The sequence below is a fragment of the Xyrauchen texanus genome, chromosome 27, assembly GCF_025860055.1.
Source record: "Xyrauchen texanus isolate HMW12.3.18 chromosome 27, RBS_HiC_50CHRs, whole genome shotgun sequence".
Taxonomy (NCBI): domain Eukaryota; kingdom Metazoa; phylum Chordata; class Actinopteri; order Cypriniformes; family Catostomidae; genus Xyrauchen; species Xyrauchen texanus.
The window spans coordinates 41082292-41105296 of record NC_068302.1 but is presented as its reverse complement, the minus strand read 5'-3'; the positions used below and the strand labels follow the sequence as shown (position 1 = coordinate 41105296).

Sequence of the window (23005 nt, the reverse complement as noted above, 5' to 3'; positions counted from 1 at the left end):
TCAGTTTGATTTGCTTTTATTTCACTGTAGGACTGTTTAATCCTTCATTAGCACAGATGGAAACATACAGAAGCTGTTGTTAAGAATGAAAGCCCGTCCTGCAGCTCGCAGTCATGCGGTGTGATTCTGTAATGAACAGGTGTTGTGAAGGACACGAGCGCTGGCATTTCACAGCCTGTTACAGGCCAGTCAAACGCTTATCCTGCATGCTAGGTCACAGACGTGCTGAAAGATGCAGCCACACGACCTGTGAATGCATTTCAGGGTCTGTCAGCGTTCATTAAAACGTAATCCATCACCAACATTTAACTGAAAATAAACCCCATCTTCACACAGCTCTCCAAACAGTGTGCGAGATCATAAAATATTAAAAACAAGCCAATTTTGAAATGAGATATTTTCTGGAACAGTAAAGTATTTGTTATGAATAGACCGAGATGTCACGTCTTTAACTCTTCTCCCAAGTCCAACGAGGACAAACTATTCATCCATTAATCGAAGGGGAACCAAAATCAGTCATCAGAGTGGTCTCGAATCCTCTACTTCTTCTTCTTCTTCACTTTCTTCCCTCCTTCTCCCTGCTGTCCTCCAGCGTCCGCTCCGCCGCTCTTCTGCGTTCTGGTCTTCAGTTTGGGAATCGTTTCAGCCACATAAAACATCAGATCTCTCCCTACAGAGAGAGAAATGTGCCGTTATTTCACCTCGTCGCACAGCAGGGGTGCGAAACTTTGATGCATTTAAGAAACGTTCCATTTTTCATACATGTAGGACACAAAACACACTTGACGTTTACTTACTAGATGTAAATTTGTCTTGGCACAAACGTCCATCTTCCAATTTCAGTTGAACTCTCACTCGACCTTTGAACTGATCGTCCCGGTTCCCTTCCCGCGGGTACATCTTTTTAATCTTTACAAGGGAAATATCAGCATCTTTAGGTTATTTAGCACAACATAAATACTGATTTCATAGTTTCATAGCTGACAGATACTTCAAATAGTATAAAAGCCCTGTCCAACGATAGAGACGGGTATATAAGGTGCTCTATGGTCAAGGGTTCAAATTAGTCAAAAAAAAAAAAGGCTAAATGCATAAACAGCTTTATTACATGCTTAGAGACAAAACGTAAAGAAACCCAAAAACGCTCTCCTGCTTATTCTCAGTAATCACCCTGTTATTGGACATGATCTCAGGGATTTCATTAACGCTGGTTGACTGTGATTGTGGACTTCTACAATGGCATTAATACCTGAAAACTGTTGTTTAATGCAGCATCCAGGCTGCTACATGTCAGTGCAAGTCTGAGAGGACATATTCCAAAAATGACTGAGTGCACCTTTAAAATATAACGGGGTTATACAGTATACACACCGATCAACCACAACATTAGAAGCACCTGCCTAATATTGTATAGGTCCCCCTCGTGCCTCCGGGTTTAAAATCTGATGGTATCATTCAGGCCGGGTTTGGGTCGGGCCACACAGTCTCAGGTACGTGTATAAAATCTAACGGTATCATTCGGTTCGGGTAGGGCCACACTGTATCAGGTACGGGTCGGGTTTAAAATCTAACGGTATCGTTCAGGCCGGACCACACGGTCTCAGGTACGGGTCGGGTATAAAATCTAATGGTCTTGTTCGGGCCGTGTAGAGTCGGACCACACGGTATCGGGTACGGTTCGGGTATAAAATCTGATGGTATCGTTCGGGCTGGGCCACACGGTCTCGGGTACGGGTCAGGTTTAAAATCTAACGGTATCGTTCGGGCCACACGGTCTCGGGTACGGGTCAGGTTTAAAATCTAACGGTATCGTTCGGGCCACACGGTATCGGGTAGGGGTCGGGTTTAAAATCTAGCGGTATCCTTCGGGCCGTGTAGAGTTGGACCACACGGTATCAGGTATGGGTCAGGTTTAAAATCTAACAGTATCGGGTACGGGCCAGTCCACACGGTATCAGGTACGGGTCGGGTACAAAATCTGATTGTATCGTTCGGGCCAGGTAGGGTCTCAGGTACGGGTCGGGTTTAAAATCTAACGTTTTCGTTCAGGCCAGGTAGGGTCAGGCCACACAGTCTCGGGTACGGATCGGGTTTAAAATCTAACAGTACCGTTCAGGCCGGTCCACACTGTATCGGGTACAGGTCGGGTTTAAAATCTGATGGTATCATTTGGGCCGGGTAGGGACGGGGTATACGGTCTCGGGTACAGATCGGGTTTAAAATCTAACTGTATCCTTCGGGCCGGGTAGGGTCGGGCCACACGGTCTCAGGTACGGGTCGGGTTTAATTTTAAGGCCTGTGCAGACCTCTAACGTCTATCTCTCACATCAAAGACGTTGCTGCAGTGAATAAGATCTATTGCGTACACATCAGCACGTATAAACTATCGGTCAGACCTCAATGTCAACATTCAGTCCAGCGGCTTTGAGCACATCACAGATCTCAGCACACGACGGATTCTCCACACCCTGAACAAACACATCACAGTCAGTTCAACATTACAAACACAAACTTATATTAATAGCCATTATACATAATAATATCAATAAAACTCACCTTCTCGACAGGTATTCTCCTGCCTTCTGCTAATGTCTTTTTACTGTTGATGTACGCTGGATATATACACAGAAACCTATAGACAGAAAAACAGTCAAATACGGTGGCATTTCCATGGTAAGGTGATGTCTCAGATGGTATTGTGTTATGTACTATGATACTGATTCGTGTGATCATATTCATGCACCACAACACATCATTCATGATATGACCATGGTATAATGAAGGTATCAGATGATATTTCGATAAATCACGACACTGAATTATTACTATTTCGAAAATGACCATGGTGCATGTTTAAAAACATGGTGCTACCATATATATATACCATGTATTTGTTTGTTTAAAAAGTATCTCTGCACTGAATAATAGAAATAAAGGCATCATACTACACTAATAATTGAGGTATATGATACTGACCTCTCTTTAGCCGCTGGATTGGTGGTTAAATGCGCCATATTTCAGATTATATTCAGGTTTATTCGTGTGTTATAAACACACGTAGCGTTTCTTTCATAACGTCACATCCGGTTGTCGGTGGTCATGACGTCACAGCGCCGCCTGCTGGACCGGAAGTGCATCAGTTTGCATTGAACATGAACAATAAAACACTAAACGACTATGAGGATGATTAAATATGACACGAGAGATGAAAAGTTAAGAAAAGTGTTTATAAATCTGACTGATCTTTATAATTAAACAAACGTGTGTTTTCACAAACTAGAAAATAAATGTGCTTGGTTGACATTTAATGCGAGCAGTGTTGGGTCTAATGCATTACTAAGTAATTAATTACTGTAAATACATTTTTCATTGAAAAAAGTAACGTTAGGGATTACTCTTAATTTTCCAGTAATTTAATTACAGTGACTTCTGATGTAACTGTGTTAAATACTGTTTAGAACAATTCTATAAAACAATAATGAATTTATAATTGAAATGTAATGTTAAAATTTAACTGCCACCTGTCAGTTCATGAATAATTTATTTGATTTTATATGATTTATTTGAAAGAATTAAAAGAACAGTTTCATATCTATTCTTGTATTTTTCATCTGGCCAAGGTTGAGACCAGAACTTTGAAGCTCCAAAAAGCACATAAATGCAACATAAAAGTAATCCATAAGTGGTTTAATCCATGTCTTCAGAAGTGATATGATAGATGTGGGTGAGAAACAAATCAATATTTAAACCCTTTATTTTTTTATTACTATAAATCTCCACTTTCACTTTCACATTTCAAAGTGAAATTGGAGATTCGTAGAGCTCATATCACTGAAATTTGTATGTGTTACTTTTCTGCTGCTTTTATGTGCTTTATGGAGCTTCAAAGTTCTGTCACCATTCACTTGCATTGTATGGACCTACAGAGCTGAAATATTGTTGTAAAAAAGAAGAAAGACAGTCACACATCTGGGATGACATGAGGGTGAGTAAATGATGAGAGAATTTTCATTTTGGGGTGAACTGTCCCTTTAAGCATAAATTACATATTATTAATTAATTAATGAACTTGAACCCTGAATTATATGGTGCTGTGTGTTTCACATTTGTGTCTGTCCTGCATGATGGAGAATTAATTTAGGCACCTTTTTATTTTTATTTTGTGTGTCAATCACCATGTAGTGTTTCAACAGACTCTTCTCAAAACAAGTCAAAGTTCTTCCACGAAACTAGCGATGACAAGAAGCAAGCAGTCCTTGTGTAGTATGCACCTAATCTGATTCTGCAGACTATCAGATGCTGGTAAGGTGGTAAGCTGATAAACATGCATGCATAGAGAGGGTTGAAGGGGAGAATGATCAGAAGAATCCTTCACCCTGTTCACAAGATGAAGTTGTGTAAGCTAGTGATGTTGCAACTGTGTGAAACACCTTGTGTGACGGATATTCATATCTGATTTATCAACAGTTTCTTAAAAACATGAACATGTCTCAGATGCAGTTTCACAGCAGCATCAGATCCATTCAGTTCAGTTCTTTAAACTTCAGTCATCATTACATACAAACTGTCTTGATTATTTCAAAGCCATTCCTGGCAAGACTTTGCATGTGTCTCGTGGCTTGTTCAGTATGAAGCCACAGGTTTCATTTAAGGGAAATGTCAAAGGAAGTGTTTTTCTGATGTTATCGGTGTCCTGTGAGCTTCATATTGAGAAACAGTAACTGCGAAGCCGAATTATCGTTTCAAATCCAACATCTTCTCCAGCGGTCAACACACATGGGGACTTTAAATCTTGTAAGTTTTTCTTCACATTATTTTCCTCCCACACCGTAAAATCATGTTCGTTCGTTTATTTGAATTAAATGAAAATATTAGCTGTTGCAATTTGGAAACATTAATTTAACTTTTTATTTATTTTTTTATTTATTATTCTCATATTGAGCAGATTTTAGTTTAAGAAAAAAATCACATTAACTGAATTTTACAGTTCACATTAGTAGATTTCTATTATATTCATATTTTTTTTTAAAAAAAATGTTTTTTTTTAAATAGAATTAGAATGTAGAACTTATTTAAATTGAGCTGCTGTTGTCAAAAATTGTACCCCAAAAAAAAAAAAAAAAAATCACCCATATTTTATCTAAATTTTTATTTTAGTTTTCACTGCCAAAAATGAATTTCACGAATATTTTTTAATGTATTTTTATCTTGTTTTCCAGTAAAAATATCCAAGCATTCTTAAAATGTGATGTATTTATTTGACCAAAAAACTGGCATAACATTTTAAGCCGTTTTAAGAGAAATCGAACAAAATTGATCGAATTTTAGACATAAAACAAGAAAAAAACGATTCCAACGGGGTCCGAAAATTTACTTGTTTCCCCCTTGAATTAAGATAATTTTTCTGACCCCGTTGGAAAAATTGTTTTAATCTTGTTTTAAAAATAATCTCTCAAAATCTCGATTTCTCTCAAAACAATAAATAACAGTTTGTTTGTCAAATAAATACATCAAGAATACTTGAATATTTTTACTGGAAAACAAGACAAAAATACTTGTCTTGAAAATAATGTTTTGCTGTGTTCAGATTAATTAGGGGACGAGCCCCAAACGGGCACAGGCCCATTTTACTTCTTTCTTTTTATTATTCCACCATTAAGTCAATGGCAGCCCTATGAACCGCACATAGGAATATTATGAAATTTGGCACACTGATAGAGTGGGCATGACTAGCCCCAATAGCAAATTTGAGACCCCTAGGACAAACTCCACAGCGCCACCACCAGTGAAATATATATATTTTTTTTTTTTGCATGTATCTTTTGAATCATTTGGATTAGGAACAAAATTCAAATGGGCCCCTTTCATTTAAACTCACGCCATTCCAGTAGCCGCCATCTTGGATTATGATGTTTACAGTTTAAAAGTTTCCCATCCTTCAAACTTTCTCCGATTTCTCCGATCAATGGCTCAAAATAATCTCCAGACCGACCGACCTCACAGAACTGACCAGAAACTATTTTAATTTCTGCTACTGTTCAGAAATTATGCCAACACGAATTTTGATAAGGTCGATGTTAAATCGTGTGGTCGGTGTCTTTGGGATCCTTGGTTCATGAGGATTTCAACGATACCAATATTTCCAACATCAGCCACGTGACCTCTCCGCCATATTGGATTGCATGGAAAAGTCACGTATATTTGAAACGCTTTGTCCGATTCGAATGAAAATTGGAAGGGGTCTTCAACGTCATGTCCTGAGGGTACCTAAGCAGTTTGGAGACAGCACCACATAGTGGTCAAAATGTTTAGCCAATTTAAACAAAACTTTATATGTATCAGTGCTTCCTTATTCTAAGTCTTCCGAAATTGGCAGAGATTGATTTTTATTGGGTGTTTTTTATTCAAAATGTTCTGCTCTCACCTTTGAATGTCTCTTTGCCACTTTTGAGTTGTGCCAACTGAATGACCCAGTGGGTAATGCATTATAATACAGGTCAAAAGTTGTGAGTTCATGGAAAACTAGGAAAGTTGATTGACTACAATGCTGCTTGTACTTGCTTCAATTAAAAAACTCTCAACCAAGAATGTGCCATTGTGAATCGTTGTGTGGCACGGTGGGTAGAGCTGTGGGCTCCAGATCAAAGAAGCGGGTGAACCCTGGTTCAATACCCATCTCAATGTTGTGCCCGAGCTCTTTGGGAACAGTTTTAGGGCTTGAGTCATTGCTGCTTGCAGCTCTATTGCCCCTTGCTTTTAGGCTATTTTATCATATATATTTTCATTATTAATTTCTTTTAATGTTTTGCATTCGTTGCATACTGTCGATGAATGTTCTACCCTGTCTGTTCAGATATTTCTAATTGATTTGTTCTCTACAGGAGTGAAAATGACCAGTAGAAGAGCGTTATGCGTGTTGATCTGTGTGTTTTCCATACGTTTCTGTAAGTGTCTTCAACAGATATGTGACTCATGCATTATTTAAATGTGCATCAACAATAAATCTGCTGAATGTGTTTAATTAACAGGTGTATCATCTTTGAACAGAGATGTAAAGCGTGTTTTCAGCATTAAAGGTAAATGTTTGTTACCTATGAAAAGGTGCATTTCAACACATTTCTCACAGGTTAATTAGATGCTAATGATGAAGCTATAAGCAATTTCATTGGCTATCAAAGATGGTAGAAAGCGTGCACATCCAAACAAAGTTTTGACCTGTTTTACAGAACTCACCGTGACTGGAGAAAACCTGACGCATTGTGGAAACCAGAAGAACGTGTGTGTGATGGACGGCATTGACTGTATCTCCACCGTGTCAGGAGGAACTCTTAATGTTTCTCCATCTCTTGGTAAGATTGTTTTTAGATGTGTTAGTTAGTGCTGTTGTTTTTGTTGTAACTTTTTACTTATTGTTGTTCCTCCTCAAGAGAACTTTGTGAACACATCATGTCATTATCTGCTCCACGAGAGGTCTCTCACCTGCCGATGGATTCGGTTGAATAAAGACAAAACAGGAATCATCAACACCTTCATTATCAGCCGGTAAACACTTCTGACACGGTCAATTTTGACCCGGTGGAATTTAAGCTTATAAATCATTAATAACATGATGGATTTCATCTAAAACTTTATTGTAAATCATTAATAAGTTCATAACTGTTTATACATGTATAAAGACTGATACTTTTGGCATGTAACTGACAAATATAAAATTATTAATTAATACGGCTTTTATTTATTTTTTAATGATAAAATGAATAGAAATTCTTTGACATTTCCAAATATACAATAACTACAGCAAAACCAGTGTGATACATGTGATCATGTGAAAAGCCACAATTGATGCCTGGGTCACAAATGCAATTTTTTAAAATTGTTATATCTATTAGAATATTTTATTTAAAAATCTGAAAAAAATGTGTTATGTGTATATTGGTAGTCTTGACAAAGTCACAAGGTTTGGTTCCCGTATATAAAACTATGTGGTATTTAAAAATGATTATATACTGTACATGCCCCGGGTCAAAAATGACTCGAATGCAATTGGAGGGTTAACGCTACACACACGACTAAACAGTCAACAATGGATACATTTCTATAAATATAATATAAACTGACCTGTCAATATAATTTGTTTTGCAGAGCAAAGAACATCATCCACTGTCCCTCCATTTTAAATTATAATTCTATATTCAATTTAACCATCAAATCAAAGGATGTCTTCAACCACAACGAGATCTTCTCTGCTGTCTATACAGTGAACCTTACAGAAATTAGTAAGATTTCAATTATAGCGTTTGTTAAAGTTATTTGTATTCATTTGATGAAAGTTGGACATGAAAAATGAAGAACTGGTAATAGTGAAAATGGACACATGCAAAATAAGAATCTGATCATTGTTCATACTTTGCATTGAATCCTTGTGCAGTCTCTCATATCTAAAGTGACTTACAGAAGAAATTCATCTCAAGTAGGTGTGATGTGATGTGTCAGATGTGATTAAATGTGTTTTAATGTTGTAGTTCAAGCTCCGCGGCCAAACGTCACATCCGTTAACCCCACAAACACATCACTGACCATCACATGGACCAGCGGGACAAGTAAAATTGATAAATGCCTCATCCGTTACAAACGTCTCAACGAGTCATGGACAAAGGTCAGAGCTTGAACAAACTTCTCAAAAATGCCTAGAAAATCTCTTTAGTAGTGTGAGAGTAAAAATAAAAAGCAAAACTGGAGCTTACAGTGAGGCACTTAACTGATGACCCAAAACATTATGACCACTCATGTGTGATATTTTAATGACGGTTATGGGATGTTACACCCTTCTGCGTATGGGGCTGTGTACCCGCAGACCAGTCTGAGTGCCCATGATGACCCCTGTCCACTGTCGAAAGCACCTACAATGGGCTCGTGAGTGTCTGGAGCAGTGGAAGAAGGTCGCCTGGTCCGATGAGTCCCGTTATCTTTTACATCACGTGGATGGCTGTGTACGTGTATGGCGTTTACCTGGGGAAGAGATGGCACCAGGATGCACTGTGGGAAGATGACAAGCCAGTGTAAGGAGTGTGATGCTCTGGGCAATGATCTGCTGGGAAACCCTGTGTCCGACCATTCATGTGGATGTCTGTTTGACACGTGCCACCTACCTAAACATAGTTGCAGACCAGGTACACCCCTTCATGTCAATGGTATTCCCTGATGGCAGTGCCCTCTCTCAGCAGGATAATGAGCCCTGCCACACTGCACACATTGCTCAGGAATGGTTTGAGGAACATGATCAAGAGTTCAAGGTGTTGCCCTGGCCTCCAAATTCCCCAGATCTTAATTCGATAGAGCATCTGTAGGATGTGCTGGACCAACATGTCCGATCCACGGCGGCTCCACCTCGCAACTTACAGGATTGAAGGATCTGCTGCTAATGTCTTGGTGCCTGATACCACAGGACACCTTCAGGGGTCTTGTAGAGGCCATACCTCGGCGGGTCGGCACTGTTTTGGTGACCAACCCCATATTAGGCAGGTGGTCATAATGTTTTAGCTCATCGGTGTACAATGGAAGTCAATGGGGAATAATTGTTGTAGGGTTTAAAGACAGAAATCTGAAGTGTATAATTTTATAAAATAATTTACATTAATTCTTATGTTAAAATTTTTGTATTTTATTTTACAGTCACTTTAGGGTTTTAGGGTTTTGGCATTACATCGTCATGGCAACCAAGTTGTAATATTGTCTATATCTTCACACAGATGTGGTTAATAAGTGATTTAATGACAGTAAAATCATGTTAACACACATATTGTTTATCTCTTGTGTTTATACTTGTGAAACAGTATTTTAATATTGACAGATTAAACCCCATTGACTTGCATTGGAAGTGTCTCACTGGAACACACATTTGTGCTTTTATTAAAGAAAAGGAGGAACGAGTAATACACATTTTTGGGTGGTAATTGATATTTGCAGTTAGAGATTAATTTAATGTAATTTATTTTTAGAGATCTGATTGACTGATGGGTTAGTAGAGTGTAAGTAGATGCTTTTATAATAATAATACTTCTCTTTTTCCACTAGACTGAAGCTTTTACCCCATCTGTCGAGTTTCGGTTTGTCATTGATGGTTTACAGCCCTTCACTGAATACAGTTTGAGCATCTCCTGTGTTCATGATTTGGGTCAGTGGAGCGACTGGAGCTCCGAGACTCGAATGAAGACATCAGAGAGCCGTGAGTGAAGATCACCACATCATATTTGGGGAGGCTGTGGCTCAGGTGATAGAGCGGGTCGGCTGCTAATCACAGGGTTGGCTGTTCGATTCCTGGCCCACATGACTCCACATGCCGAAGTGTCCTTGGGCACGACACTGAACCCCAAGTTGCTCCCAATGGCAGACTAGCACCTTACATGCAGCTCTGCTGCCATTGGTGTATGTGTGAATGAGTCACAGTGTAAAGCGCTTTGAATACCGCTAATGTTAAAAAGGTTCTATATACAGTAAGTGCAGACCAGCATTAAGAAAATACTGTGGAAATCTCTGTTAGTGGTCATACAAAATATACGAACAAACACAGACAAAATCAGTACAGCAAATAAATCCTCAGTACAGAGTATTTCACACATAACTAAGAATATAATGCAGCATATGCAGTTCTGCTTGTGGCTTTATTTGCTATTATGTGCCTCAAACAAACCTCTGAGTATCTTTAAAAGATTTGATATGGCCAACTTTGGCAAATCCAGTGATTATTCTGCGCTCAAAAGTGCTCGTTGTATCAACATTGAACCTTTTAAACATGATTATGTTTCCTGGTGGACTGATAAACAGTCCTGTTTGCTTTATCTCACGCAACGTCCATCAAACCAGACAATCAGATTAGCACTTAGAAAACCTTTTCCAGTTTTGAGTGTCATATACATCAGACAGCTGGACTGCACTGCAAAAAGTCATTTTCATACTCTTGTTTTCTTAATTCTACAAATAATACTAGATACATTTACTTTAGAAGCAAAATGACAAAAGATATTTATGATTAGTTCAACCAGAAATGATAATTCAGTCATTGTTTCCTCACCGCTGTGTTGTTGTAACTCTATATGACTTTCTGTCTTGTTCTGAACACAAAGGGAGAAATTGTGAATAAATGTTGTGCTCAGTGATGTCATACAATGGCAGTTTATGGTGACACCTCTTCAAGCTTCAAAAGAACACAAAAGTATCATTCAGAAGTCTAATTAATTATTCATGAGACTCATGATTGTTATGATACGATAAGATTTGATGAGAAACTGAAATATAATGTGTTATTTAGTGTAAATGTTCACTGACCGTTGATCTCCTGTGTGTGTTCATGATAGGACATGAGAGCAACAGTTCACACAGACCCCTCACGACATTGGGGCGTTCAAGAGAAAACTCGTTGTGTTTATCTAAAAACAGTGTTATGCACACAAAACACAGAACAGAACATACTAAACATGTCTGAAGAGTTCACAGTGGATGAATTGATGCATTTCTGTGCCCAGCCTTATTATTTTGAAAGTTTTTGGACCGGTGCCAGTTCACAGTGGACGGAGTTACCCGCGCGATGCCGAAAATAAGAAACAAGTGATCGATAGAATGTTGTCACAATGTTGTTTGCCATCAGGTTAGGACACAATGTGACTGTATCTACCTGCTATATAACAATAATAAGGCTGGGCACAGAAATGCATCAATTCTTGGATTACAAACTCTTCAGACATGTTTATTAAGTTCTGTTCTGTGTTTTGTGTGCAGTTGTGTTGTGTTCTGTTGTCACTATCACTGTTTTTAGATAAACACAACGAGTTTTCTCTTGAACGCCCCAATGTCATGAGGGGTGTGTGAACTGTTGTTCTCGTGTCCTATCATGAACACACACAGGAGATCAACAGTGAACATTTACACTAAATAACACATCAGATTTCAGTTTCTCATCAAATCTTATCGTATACAGTGGTGTATACGATGGGGGCAGTGGTGGCTCAGTGGTTGAGGCTCAGGGTTACCAGACCAGAAGGTTGGGGGTTCAAGTCCCAGCACCACCAAGATGCCACTGTTGGGCCCTTGAGTAAGACACTTAACTCCAGGTTGCTCCGGGGGGATTGTCCCTGTAATAAGTGCACTGTAAGTCGCTTTGGATAAAAGCGTCTGCCAAATGCATAAATGTAAATGTATACTTTCATAACAATCATGAGCTCATGAATAATTAATTTGACTTCTGAATGATACTTTTGTGTTCTTTTGAAGCTTGAAGAGGTGTCACCATAAACTGCCATTGTATGACATCACTGAGCACAACATTTATTCACCATTTCTCCCTTTGTGTTCAGAACAAGAATGAAAGTCATATAGAGTTACAACAACACAGGGGTGAGTAAACAATGACTGAATTATTATCTCTGGTTGAACTAATGCTTTAAGTCTTGTTTACAGAGAAATGTAACCAAATATAGTAACGTTTATGCTTTTAACAAGAAAAGAAGATTTGCCAATGGGTGAGAAAAAAAAACACATGATTCAAAGGGAAAAGTTAATTTTTCTGACTCCATTGACAAATATTTCTTTCTAAGGAGGCTCTTACAACATTAATGTCTGTTTTCAGGGCCGACAGCACCTCCTGCAGTCAGTTATTATGTATCTTCAGATAAAGACTCGAGGACTCTACAGCTGTGGCTCCTCTGGAAGGTGATTGTCAAGCTGCAGTAATATAGTTATTATTATTCCCTAAATTCCTCCTGAATTCTGAATTCTTGTATGTTTGTGGAAGGCTCTGGATATCACAGACGCTCGAGGGCTCATTCGAGGGTATGAAGTGTCCTACGTACCCATCAATCATCCCTCTATGAGAAAAGTCGTTAACACGTCTGATCTGAAGACAGTTGTCTTGATAATGGCTGAAGAATATGACGTCACTGTAGCCACATATAACAGCGCTGGACCGTCACCATACCGTCAAATCAGAGTTCATGCAGATCTTCCTCAAGGTGACTTATTAGTCCACTGATCTGCAGTACACACATTTTTAAGTGCCCCCTTGATTAATCAAATAACTGATAGTATCTGTTTCCATGTTTCAAAGAAAACACAGTTTCAGCACTTCACCTGAACACTTGATTAAATTAGATTTGATCCATTTCAAAATCCTTATTCTCTTAGAAATGTAGTTATGCTAACCGGATGATGCCACAGAGTGCTAGCATGCTTTATAAAAGCATGCTAGCTGTTTTTTCCTTTACGAATACATTTACATTATGAAACCTGTGTTATTCCCAACAGATGTGCCGGCAGTGAAGGGTCTCTGGGTTTATTCTGAGGGTTCCTCATTACGAGTTAACTGGGAACATGAATTAACCACAATAAACGTGAGTGAGTTTGCCATCGAATGGTGCTCTACTGAAAACAACAATGCCAGCCGCTGGAAACGAGTGAGCGGCTCCACATTTACAACCATTCTGACAGGTCAAATATTTATTTGTGAGGATATTCATATTGATGTTTTATTAATTAATCGCTTGAAACCTTTCCTTAACATGTTGGGGTCATATTCCACCAGTGAATAAAAAATATATATACAGTGTAAAGAAAAAGTATGTGAACCCTTTGGAATTAGCTGGTTTTATGCATTAATTGGTCATATCTCATCTTATAGACAAACACAATGTGCTTAAACTAACAATACAAAAAAAATTATAATCTTTCATGTCTTTATTGAACACATCCCATTAAACATTCACAGTACTGTGGAGAAAGTAAGTGAACCCCTAGGCTAAAGACAACAAAAAGCTAATTACAGTCGGACGTTGGCAAACCTGGCATCCAAATATTGAATTGAGATTGGAGGTGTGGGTTAGAGCTACTTTTTTTAATTTTGAGTTTGCTATTCACAAGAAGCGTCTGCTGACGTGGATCATGCCTCATAAAAAAGATCTCAGAAGACCTACGATCAAGAATTGAGGCTTTGCATAAAGCTGGAAAGGGTTACAAAGTTATCTGAAAGAGTTTAGATATTCATCTGTCCACAGTTAGACAAACTGTCTATAAATGGAGATGATTTAGTACTATAGGTACTCTCTCTAGAAGTGGCCGTTAGATATTCATCTGTCCACAGTGAGACAAACTGTCTATAAATGGAGATGATTTAGTACTATAGGTACTCTCACTAGAAGTGGCCGTTAGATATTCATCTGTCCACAGTTACACAAACTGTCTATAAATGGAGATGATTTAGTACTATAGGTACTCTCACTAGAAGTGGCCGTTAGATATTCATCTGTCCACAGTTACACAAACTGTCTATAAATGGAGATGATTTAGTACTATAGGTACTCTCACTAGTAATGACCGTTAGATATTCATCTGTCCACAGTGAGACAAACTGTCTATAAATGGAGATGATTTAGTACTATAGATACTCTCTCTAGAAGTGGCCGTTAGATATTCATCTGTCCACAGTTAGACAAACTGTCTATAAATGGAGATGATTTAGTACTATAGGTACTCTCACTAGTAGTGGCCGTTAGATATTCATCTGTGCACAGTTAGACAAACTGTCTATAAATGGAGATGATTTAGTACTATAGGTACTCTCACTAGAAGTGGCCGTTAGATATTCATCTGTGCACAGTTAGACAAACTGTCAATAAATGGAGATGATTTAGTACTATAGGTACTCTCTCTAGAAGTGTCCGTTAGATATTCATCTGTCCACAGTGAGACAAACTGTCTATAAATGGAGATGATTTAGTACTATAGGTACTCTCTCTAGAAGTGGCCGTTAGATATTCATCTGTCCACAGTGAGACAAACTGTCAATAAATAGAGATGATTTAGTACTATAGGTACTCTCACTAGAAGTGGCCGTTAGATATTCATCTGTGCACAGTTAGACAAACTGTCAATAAATGGAGATGATTTAGTACTATAGGTACTCTCTCTAGAAGTGGCCATTAGATATTCATCTGTCCACAGTGAGACAAACTGTCAATAAATAGAGATGATTTAGTACTATAGGTACTCTCACTAGAAGTGGCCGTTAGATATTCATCTGTGCACAGTTAGACAAACTGTCAATAAATGGAGATGATTTAGTACTATAGGTACTCTCTCTAGAAGTGGCCATTAGATATTCATCTGTCCACAGTGAGACAAACTGTCTATAAATGGAGATGATTTAGTACTATAGGTACTCTCTCTAGAAGTGGCCGTTAGATATTCATCTGTCCACAGTTAGACAAACTGTCTATAAATGGAGATGATTTAGTACTATAGGTACTCTCACTAGAAGTGGCCGTTAGATAGTCATCTGTCCACAGTTAGACAAACTGTCTATAAATGGAGATGATTTAGTACTATAGGTACTCTCTCTAGAAGTGGCCGTTAGATATTCATCTGTCCACAGTTACACAAACTGTCTATAAATGGAGGTGATTTAGTACTATAGGTACTCTCTCTAGAAGTGGCCGTTAGATAGTCATCTGTCCACAGTTAGACAAACTGTCTATAAATGGAGATGATTTAGTACTATAGTTACTCTCTCTAGAAGTGGCCGTTCATGAGTCTACTGTACAGAAAACATTAAACAGGTGTGTGTTCATGGCAGGACATCATGAATGAAGCCGCTGCTTTCCAACAAAAACATTTATGTGCGCCTGGATTTTGTCAAAGACCAGCTTGACACTCCACAACACTAATGGGAAAATGTTTTGTGGACTGATGAAACTAAGGTTTAATTGTTTGGGATGAACATGCAGCACTACGTATGGCATAAAAAGGGCACCACATATCAACATGAAAACAGTCCCAACGGTGAAGTACGGTTGAGGGATGATTCATGATTTGGGCGCGTTGCCATCATTGAGGGAAAAAATGAAATCCAAAGTTTATCAAGATATCCTACAGGATAATATCAGGATGTGCACCAGCTGAAGATCAGTAGAAGTTGGGTGATGCAGCAGGACAATGACCCTAAACATCGAAGTAAATCATCTACAGAATGTCTTCAAAAAAAAGAAAATCCCCCTTTTGGAGTGTCCCAGTCAGAGTCCAGACCTGAACCCAATAGAGATGCAGTGGAATGACCTCAAGAGAGGCGTTCACACCAGACATCATAAGAATATGTCTGAACTGAAGCAGTTCTGTAAGGAAGAATGATCCAGAATTCCTTCTGAACGTTGTGCAGGTCTGATCCGCATCTATCAGAGAGGCTTGATTGAGGTTATTGCTGCCAAAGGAGGATCGACCAAAACAAACATTTGAACACCCTTAAAGGTTATGCATTACAGTAATGGAAAACTAATACGATTATACAAAAGGAAAATGTCCAAATGCATCTCAGTAATGAGAGTTTGGGGAAAATGTGTTTTAATGTCATGAAAATAATGTCACAATGCAAAAAATCTTAATGGTCCTAAAAAAAGGGTTCAGTTTCTTACTGCAAAATATAGTTTTTTCCTTTTAAATCTCAGGTGAAATGTGGCCTGAACATGTTTTCATGTTTTTTAGTGTTCTAGACATCTTGCACATTATACTTAAACTTATCTCACACGTAAAACATTTTATCAAAGGCATCAGACCAGACAAAATCTACAACATCAGTGTTTACTCCATTTCTGACACTCTCTGCAGCCACCCCACATCCATCTCTGCTAATCTACAACACGGCAGTAAGTGCAGATTATTAACAAATATTGAGAAATGTTCTGCAGTCTAATAACTCTAATTTTTACTCCAGCTCTGCTGGATCTTGTGCGGTTTCGCCTTGTGAATGTGACTAAATCATCGATGTCAGTGCAGTGGGTTTGGCAGGAAACAAAGTTGAGCATTAATGTGCTTCAGTACAGACTCGTGTTGAATGGAAACCATGAAACACAGTGTAAGAAGATTCAGTCTTGGGTGAATCTGTTCATTTATACGTCCTGTACTTTGATGTAATTGTCTAATCTCTCATGACGGATTTATTTCCTTCTCAGCTCTCCAAATCTTTCCAAATACACATCAGCACTCGTTCTATAATCTTCAGGCCAACACCAGATACTCTGTGTTTATACACGGAGAAACCACGACTGGAAATTTCTCAAAGGCCAGTTTAGCTGTTAACACGCCACTTCTAGGTAATATGCTCTGGTCAACACACAAACACTTTATTAAGCACATATATGATAATGAGTTATCCACTAGAAGATCTAGTTATAACATGTAAACATGGGATGGCATGTAAAGGGGTAAATGTAACACTGTATTGACGAATCAGCATCCAGAACCATATCAACCAGGAAATAATTTACATACAAATTTAAGTTGCCGATTTAGCAATTTACCTTATTTGGAAAGGGAGGAATAATGACTTCAAAATGAATAATCATATTCAGATTCATCTGAATATTACAAAAAATATTTGTTTAACTGATTATCCGAAAGCACAAGGATAAAGCGATATTTTAAATAAACATATCCTCAGATGAGCGCGGTCTTGACTCAGTTTATGGTCTCTGTTTATTGTGCGCATCATGTACGACATCATATACACTTTCCACTTCATTAAATGTCTACGTTAATGGATCACACGATTAACACGTGATTCTCATGTATTTTATTTATAGTCTGAACCTCATCATGATGTTAAATTCCTGACCTGAAGTGATTTAACGTCAGAGATCGTCTATCCGTCTATTAAAGTTGACCACATTTATATTCACGTCAGCGATTAAAGTAATTAACTGGTTAAGACTTCATTCTGAAATAAAGTTAAAATGCTCCATAGAGTTTTCATCGATTAGGAATATTCCTCCTTATGTAAAATGAAGAAACTGAAACATGCTGCGTCTTTTATTTCTTCTTCTTCTTAAAAATGTGCTAAATGTGAAAATGTTAAATGTTCTTGAACTCTGGTAAGGCGCTATATAATTGTAACATTATTATTATTATGATGATTATTATTATTATAAAAGATTCATGATAGATTTATGGGACTTTCTCCTGTTTGTGGGCTATATTGATTTGTTATATTTATTTTAATGTTTATATTTGTATACATTATTCTTTGTAAATGTGTGTTTAACATTTCACATGTGTTTGACACGTCCTGCCTCCAGAATAATGATGTCATACATCAAATTCTGTTTGATGCCGATATTAATATCTGAAATAACAGGAGAAACCACAACATATCCCTCAGTGATGTAGCACACAGATACAGCTTCATCTGATAAACTAAATAAAATAAATAAATAATAGTTATATAATAATAATAATAATAATAATAATAATATTTATTAGGCTATAATTATGAAAAGGCGTCAATAAAAAAAAGTTACTCAGAGGTCCTTAGAGGACAAAAATGTCCCTATCAAATTCTGCCATTATAATATTATATATTAAGAATTTTTTCCACTTTCAATTAATTAGATTTTTTCACCAACATTTTATCCTGATCATGACTACCAAATATTCATTTTCAGGATTTTAACCTTTTAAATGCCAGTTTGCCACACACACACACACACACATATTTCTCAATATACACACACACACACACACACACACACATTTCTCAATACACACACACACACACAAACACACATTTCTCACACACACACACACACACACATTTGTCAATACACACACATTTCTCAATACACACACACACACACACACACACATTTCTCAATACACACACACACACAACACACATTTCTCAATACACACACACACACACACACATTCTCAATACACACACACACAAACACACACAAACACACACATTTCTCAATACACACACACACACATTTCTCAATACACTCATACACACACACACAAATACACACACACATTTATCAATACACACACACACACACACACACACCAATACACACACACACACACTCATTTCTCAATACACACACATTTCTCAATACAAACAAACACACACACACACACACACACACACCCACACTCACACTCATTTCTCAATACACACACACACACATTTCTCAATACACACATACAAAACACACTCTGACCTCCATACCACACACACACACACACACACACACAGACACACACACATATACACTATACATACACACACACACACACACACACACACACACACACACACACACACACACACACACACACACACTTGTATCTGCATCAGTTGTCCTGCAGGTCTCTATAATACAGTAAACAGAGAATAGGGGAAAAGCTTGTATTTGCTCCATAGGAGAAACATGGCGCCATCTGGTGGTAAATGTTACAAATGTACATTGTTACGTCAGGCATCTGGAATGAAATTATAATATCATATAAATCATGATTTGATGCTTTAATGGCACTGAGATCAAATATTGCCTTTTTTAATGGTTTCAATGGGGGACATTTTTGTCCTGAAGGTCCTCAGTGACACTATTTTTTTGTACACAGTGTGTTATAGATGTGTTATAGATGTGTTATAGATGTATTATAGGAACTGAGGCATTAAATGATCGGGAAAAAAAATGAAAAAGACAAAACATTTCCTGAAGGTTGCACAAGGGTTAATAGAAAATATAAGTGTAAGAGTAACACTTAAAAATGGGCGTTCCATTTAGTTTTGACACAGTTTCGGTTTGAGCAGATAATGGCTTCGCTGCACACCCCTAATATATATATATATATAATGTGTTACAAAATCATGTAAATAATCATGTAAGTCAGTAAAAGCCTTAAAAATAAATCTAACAATATTTTGACTTCTAAAGCCAATAAAAGATATTTATTATATGCATTATATTTATAATTATTTTGATTATTAGATATTTATATTTATTTATAAATGGTAAGTGATTAAAAAGCCCTAAACAAATAATTAATTCATACTTATTTCTTCATTTTTACAGATTATGATGAGATCATAAAGTTGGCTGTTCCAGTGGTCTTCCTGCTGCTTAGCTTCGGGATTTTCTTCATTTTAACAAGGACTGTGTAAGCCTTTAAATTAAAGGAATGTTCCGGGTTCAATGCAAGTGAAGCTCAATCGACAGAATTTGTGGCTGATGATTGAGCTTCACTTGTATTGAACCCGGAACGTTCCCTGTTTGTTTGAGATTGTTAGCATGTTAATGTTGGCTGCATTAATGTGTCTTCGGTCCATTTACACACAGATGCAAGCAATATTTCTTCCCAAACATCGCAAACCCCAGCTACAGTCTGATTGGTCGCTGGCTCCTCAATCATCATTATGAGGTCACTGACGTGTTTTCCTTTGGTTTAACAATCACTGATTATGTACAATTTAAAGGAATATTCCAGGTTCGATACAAGTTAAGCTTGATTGACAATATTTGTGGCATAATGTTGCTCATCACATAAATGTGTTTTGACACATTCCTCCTTTTCTTTATAGACAAATATAGACAATTTTACAACTTGGTTACCATGACGACATAACGCTATATACCCTAAAGCCCCACAATGACGATTTTAACAACATTACAGCTCAAATAAAACACAAGTTTGAACAGAAGAATTAATGTGGGACAGTGGGATAGGGGACAGTGGTGGCTCAGTGGTTGAGGCTCAGGGTTACTGACCAGAAGGTTGGGGGTTCAAGCTCCAGCACCACCAAGATGCCACTGTTGGGCCCTTGAGCAAGGCACTTAACTCCAGGTTGCTCTGGGGGGACTGTCCCTGTAATAAGTGCACTGTAAGTTGCTTTGGATAAAAGCGTCTGCCAAATGCATAAATGTAAATGTAATGTAAGTGCTTTTATAAAATTATAAGCGTCACATTTCTGCATTTAAACCTCCAAAAATGACCCCATTGACTTCCATTGTAAGTGTCTCACTGGAACACACTGGCGCTATATTGCGAAAAAAGTTTACGCTTAAAACGTTAAAGTCTCCATATACATAATTCAGGCATATGAGGTATCATTTGAAAGATTAGAATCTGAACATTTCAGAGATAACATCACTTCAACATTTATGTTAAATAAAATAACGAAATAAGTTCTCAAACCATTCGCATTGAAAATTAGCGCCCCCTAGAGGTAATGCGGTAGAAATATGTATATGAAATAAAACACATAGCACATAAATGGGTAAGTCATATATCAAATGAAAGCTCTCATTCTCAGGAATGTGAATTTATAGTGTATTTTGTTTCATTAATACAACAGATCGAAAGATTTACAAAAGAATCACAAAAGTGAAATATGATTTCTGTAAGTCATCAAATACAGACGTCTCTTTTATGCGGCGATAAGCCCCAAATAGCTAAAAACTTTATATCTGTTTATACTTTTGTGAGTTCTCTAAACAATTAGCCATTGTTTACTTGTCTGTGAGCTTGGCTGAATAATCCAATGTTATATCTTAGAAGTCCAGAACAAAATATGCCATCCAGAAGGAAAAGCATGCTAAACAAATCATCGAAATATATGTTTTCGGGGGCCTGGGTAGCTGATTGAGTATTGATGCTGACTATCAACCCTAGAGTCGCGAGTTTGGTCTAGCCAGGTCTCCTAAGCAACCAAATTGGCCCGGTTGCTAGGGAGGGTAGAGTCACATGGGGTAACCTCCTCGTGGTGGTGATTAGTGGTTCTCTCAATGGGGCGTGTGGTGAGTTGTGTGTGGATCGTGGAGAGTAGCATGAGTCTCCACATGCTGTGAGTCTCCGCGGTGTCATGCACAACGAGTCACGTGATCAGATGCGCTGATTGACGGTCTCAGAAGTGGAGGCGACTGAAACTCGTCCTTCGCCACCAGGATTGAGGCGAGTAACCGCGCCACCATGAGGACCTACTAAGTAGTGGGAATTGGGCATTCCTAAATTGAGGATAAATGTTTTGACTAGGGAGGATCTCAGCTTTCTAATGACACCTAGATTGAGCTTGTAGTCCACTCAGAGGCCGAGATATTCAATGTAATAATGAGGGTGTTGCTTGAACTGAACATTAGACTGAATGTCTATGGACGAGCACATCTGTGAGGGGTAAAATGTGTTAGAGCGCCCCCTACAGTTCACATCTGTGAGGGGTATAATGTGTTAACGCGCCCCCTACAGTTCACATCTGTGAGGGGTAAAATGTGTTAGAGCGCCCCCTACAGTTCACATCTGTGAGGGGTATAATGTGTTAGAGCCCCCTACAGTTCACATCTGTGAGGGGTATAATGTGTTAGAGCCCCCTACAGTTCACATCTGTGAGGGGTATAATGTGTTAGGCGCCCCTACAGTTCACATCTGTGAGGGGTATAATGTGTTAAGCGCCCCTACAGTTCACATCTGTGAGGGGTAAAATGTGTTAGAGCCCCCTACAGTTCACATCTGTGAGGGGTATAATGTGTTAGAGCCCCCTACAGTTCACATCTGTGAGGGGTATAATGTGTTAAGCGCCCACTATAGTTCACATCTGTGAGGGGTAAAATGTGTTAGAGCGCCCCCTACAGTTCACATCTGTGAGGGGTATAATGTGTTAGCGCCCCTACAGTTCACATCTGTGAGGGGTATAATGTGTTAGAGCGCCCCTACAGTTCACATCTGTGAGGGGTAAAATGTGTTACAGCGCCCCTACAGTTCACATCTGTGAGGGGTATAATGTGTTAGAGCGCCCCCTACAGTTCACATCTGTGAGGGGTAAAATGTGTTACAGCGCCCCCTACAGTTCACATCTGTGAGGGGTATAATGTGTTAGAGCACCCCCTACAGTTCACATCTGTGAGGGGTATAATGTGTTAGAGCACCCCCTACAGTTCACATCTGTGAGGGGTATAATGTGTTAGAGCGCCCCCTACAGTTCACATCTGTGTATTGTGATGGAATCTGATCTTATTAAAAGGGAAACCAATTAGTCCACAATATGTGTGAATGGTGAACTTTTAAATCTAATTGTGAAAAATTGCGGGTGATAGCCCAAAAATGCTCCAGAGTTTAAGGGGACCCGGATTGTTCCTTTAAGCACCTAACAAACATTTGTTTACCAGCATAATGGACCAAGAGTAGATCGAGC

General features: G+C 38.3%; 2 protein-coding genes across 2 annotated transcripts in view; one reads left to right on the top strand and one right to left on the bottom strand.

Moving 5' to 3' along the window:
- On the bottom strand, positions 1–3111 carry LOC127621436 (signal recognition particle 19 kDa protein-like). Its single transcript, XM_052095023.1, has 5 exons — positions 2977–3111; positions 2557–2632; positions 2397–2468; positions 798–909; positions 1–670 (listed from the first exon to the last, which is right to left on the bottom strand). The coding sequence occupies exons 1-5, from the start codon at positions 3012–3014 to the stop codon at positions 540–542; spliced, it is 429 nt and encodes a 142-aa protein (XP_051950983.1). The 5' UTR covers positions 3015–3111; the 3' UTR covers positions 1–539.
- A 1552-nt stretch (positions 3112–4663) lies between these two features.
- LOC127621413 (interleukin-6 receptor subunit beta) overlaps positions 4664–23005 on the top strand; it is a 21134-nt gene continuing 2792 nt past the window's right edge. The window contains exons 1-16 of the mRNA XM_052094985.1: positions 4664–4794; positions 6882–6944; positions 7029–7076; positions 7227–7349; positions 7428–7542; positions 8143–8276; positions 8523–8656; positions 10075–10225; positions 12623–12705; positions 12788–13004; positions 13297–13479; positions 16584–16682; positions 16751–16891; positions 16989–17129; positions 19896–19980; positions 20160–20241. Of these exons, the coding sequence (XP_051950945.1) occupies positions 6890–6944; positions 7029–7076; positions 7227–7349; positions 7428–7542; positions 8143–8276; positions 8523–8656; positions 10075–10225; positions 12623–12705; positions 12788–13004; positions 13297–13479; positions 16584–16682; positions 16751–16891; positions 16989–17129; positions 19896–19980; positions 20160–20241 (1791 nt within the window). The 5' untranslated portion in view covers positions 4664–4794; positions 6882–6889. The remainder of the gene's footprint in view (positions 4795–6881; positions 6945–7028; positions 7077–7226; positions 7350–7427; positions 7543–8142; positions 8277–8522; positions 8657–10074; positions 10226–12622; positions 12706–12787; positions 13005–13296; positions 13480–16583; positions 16683–16750; positions 16892–16988; positions 17130–19895; positions 19981–20159; positions 20242–23005) is intronic.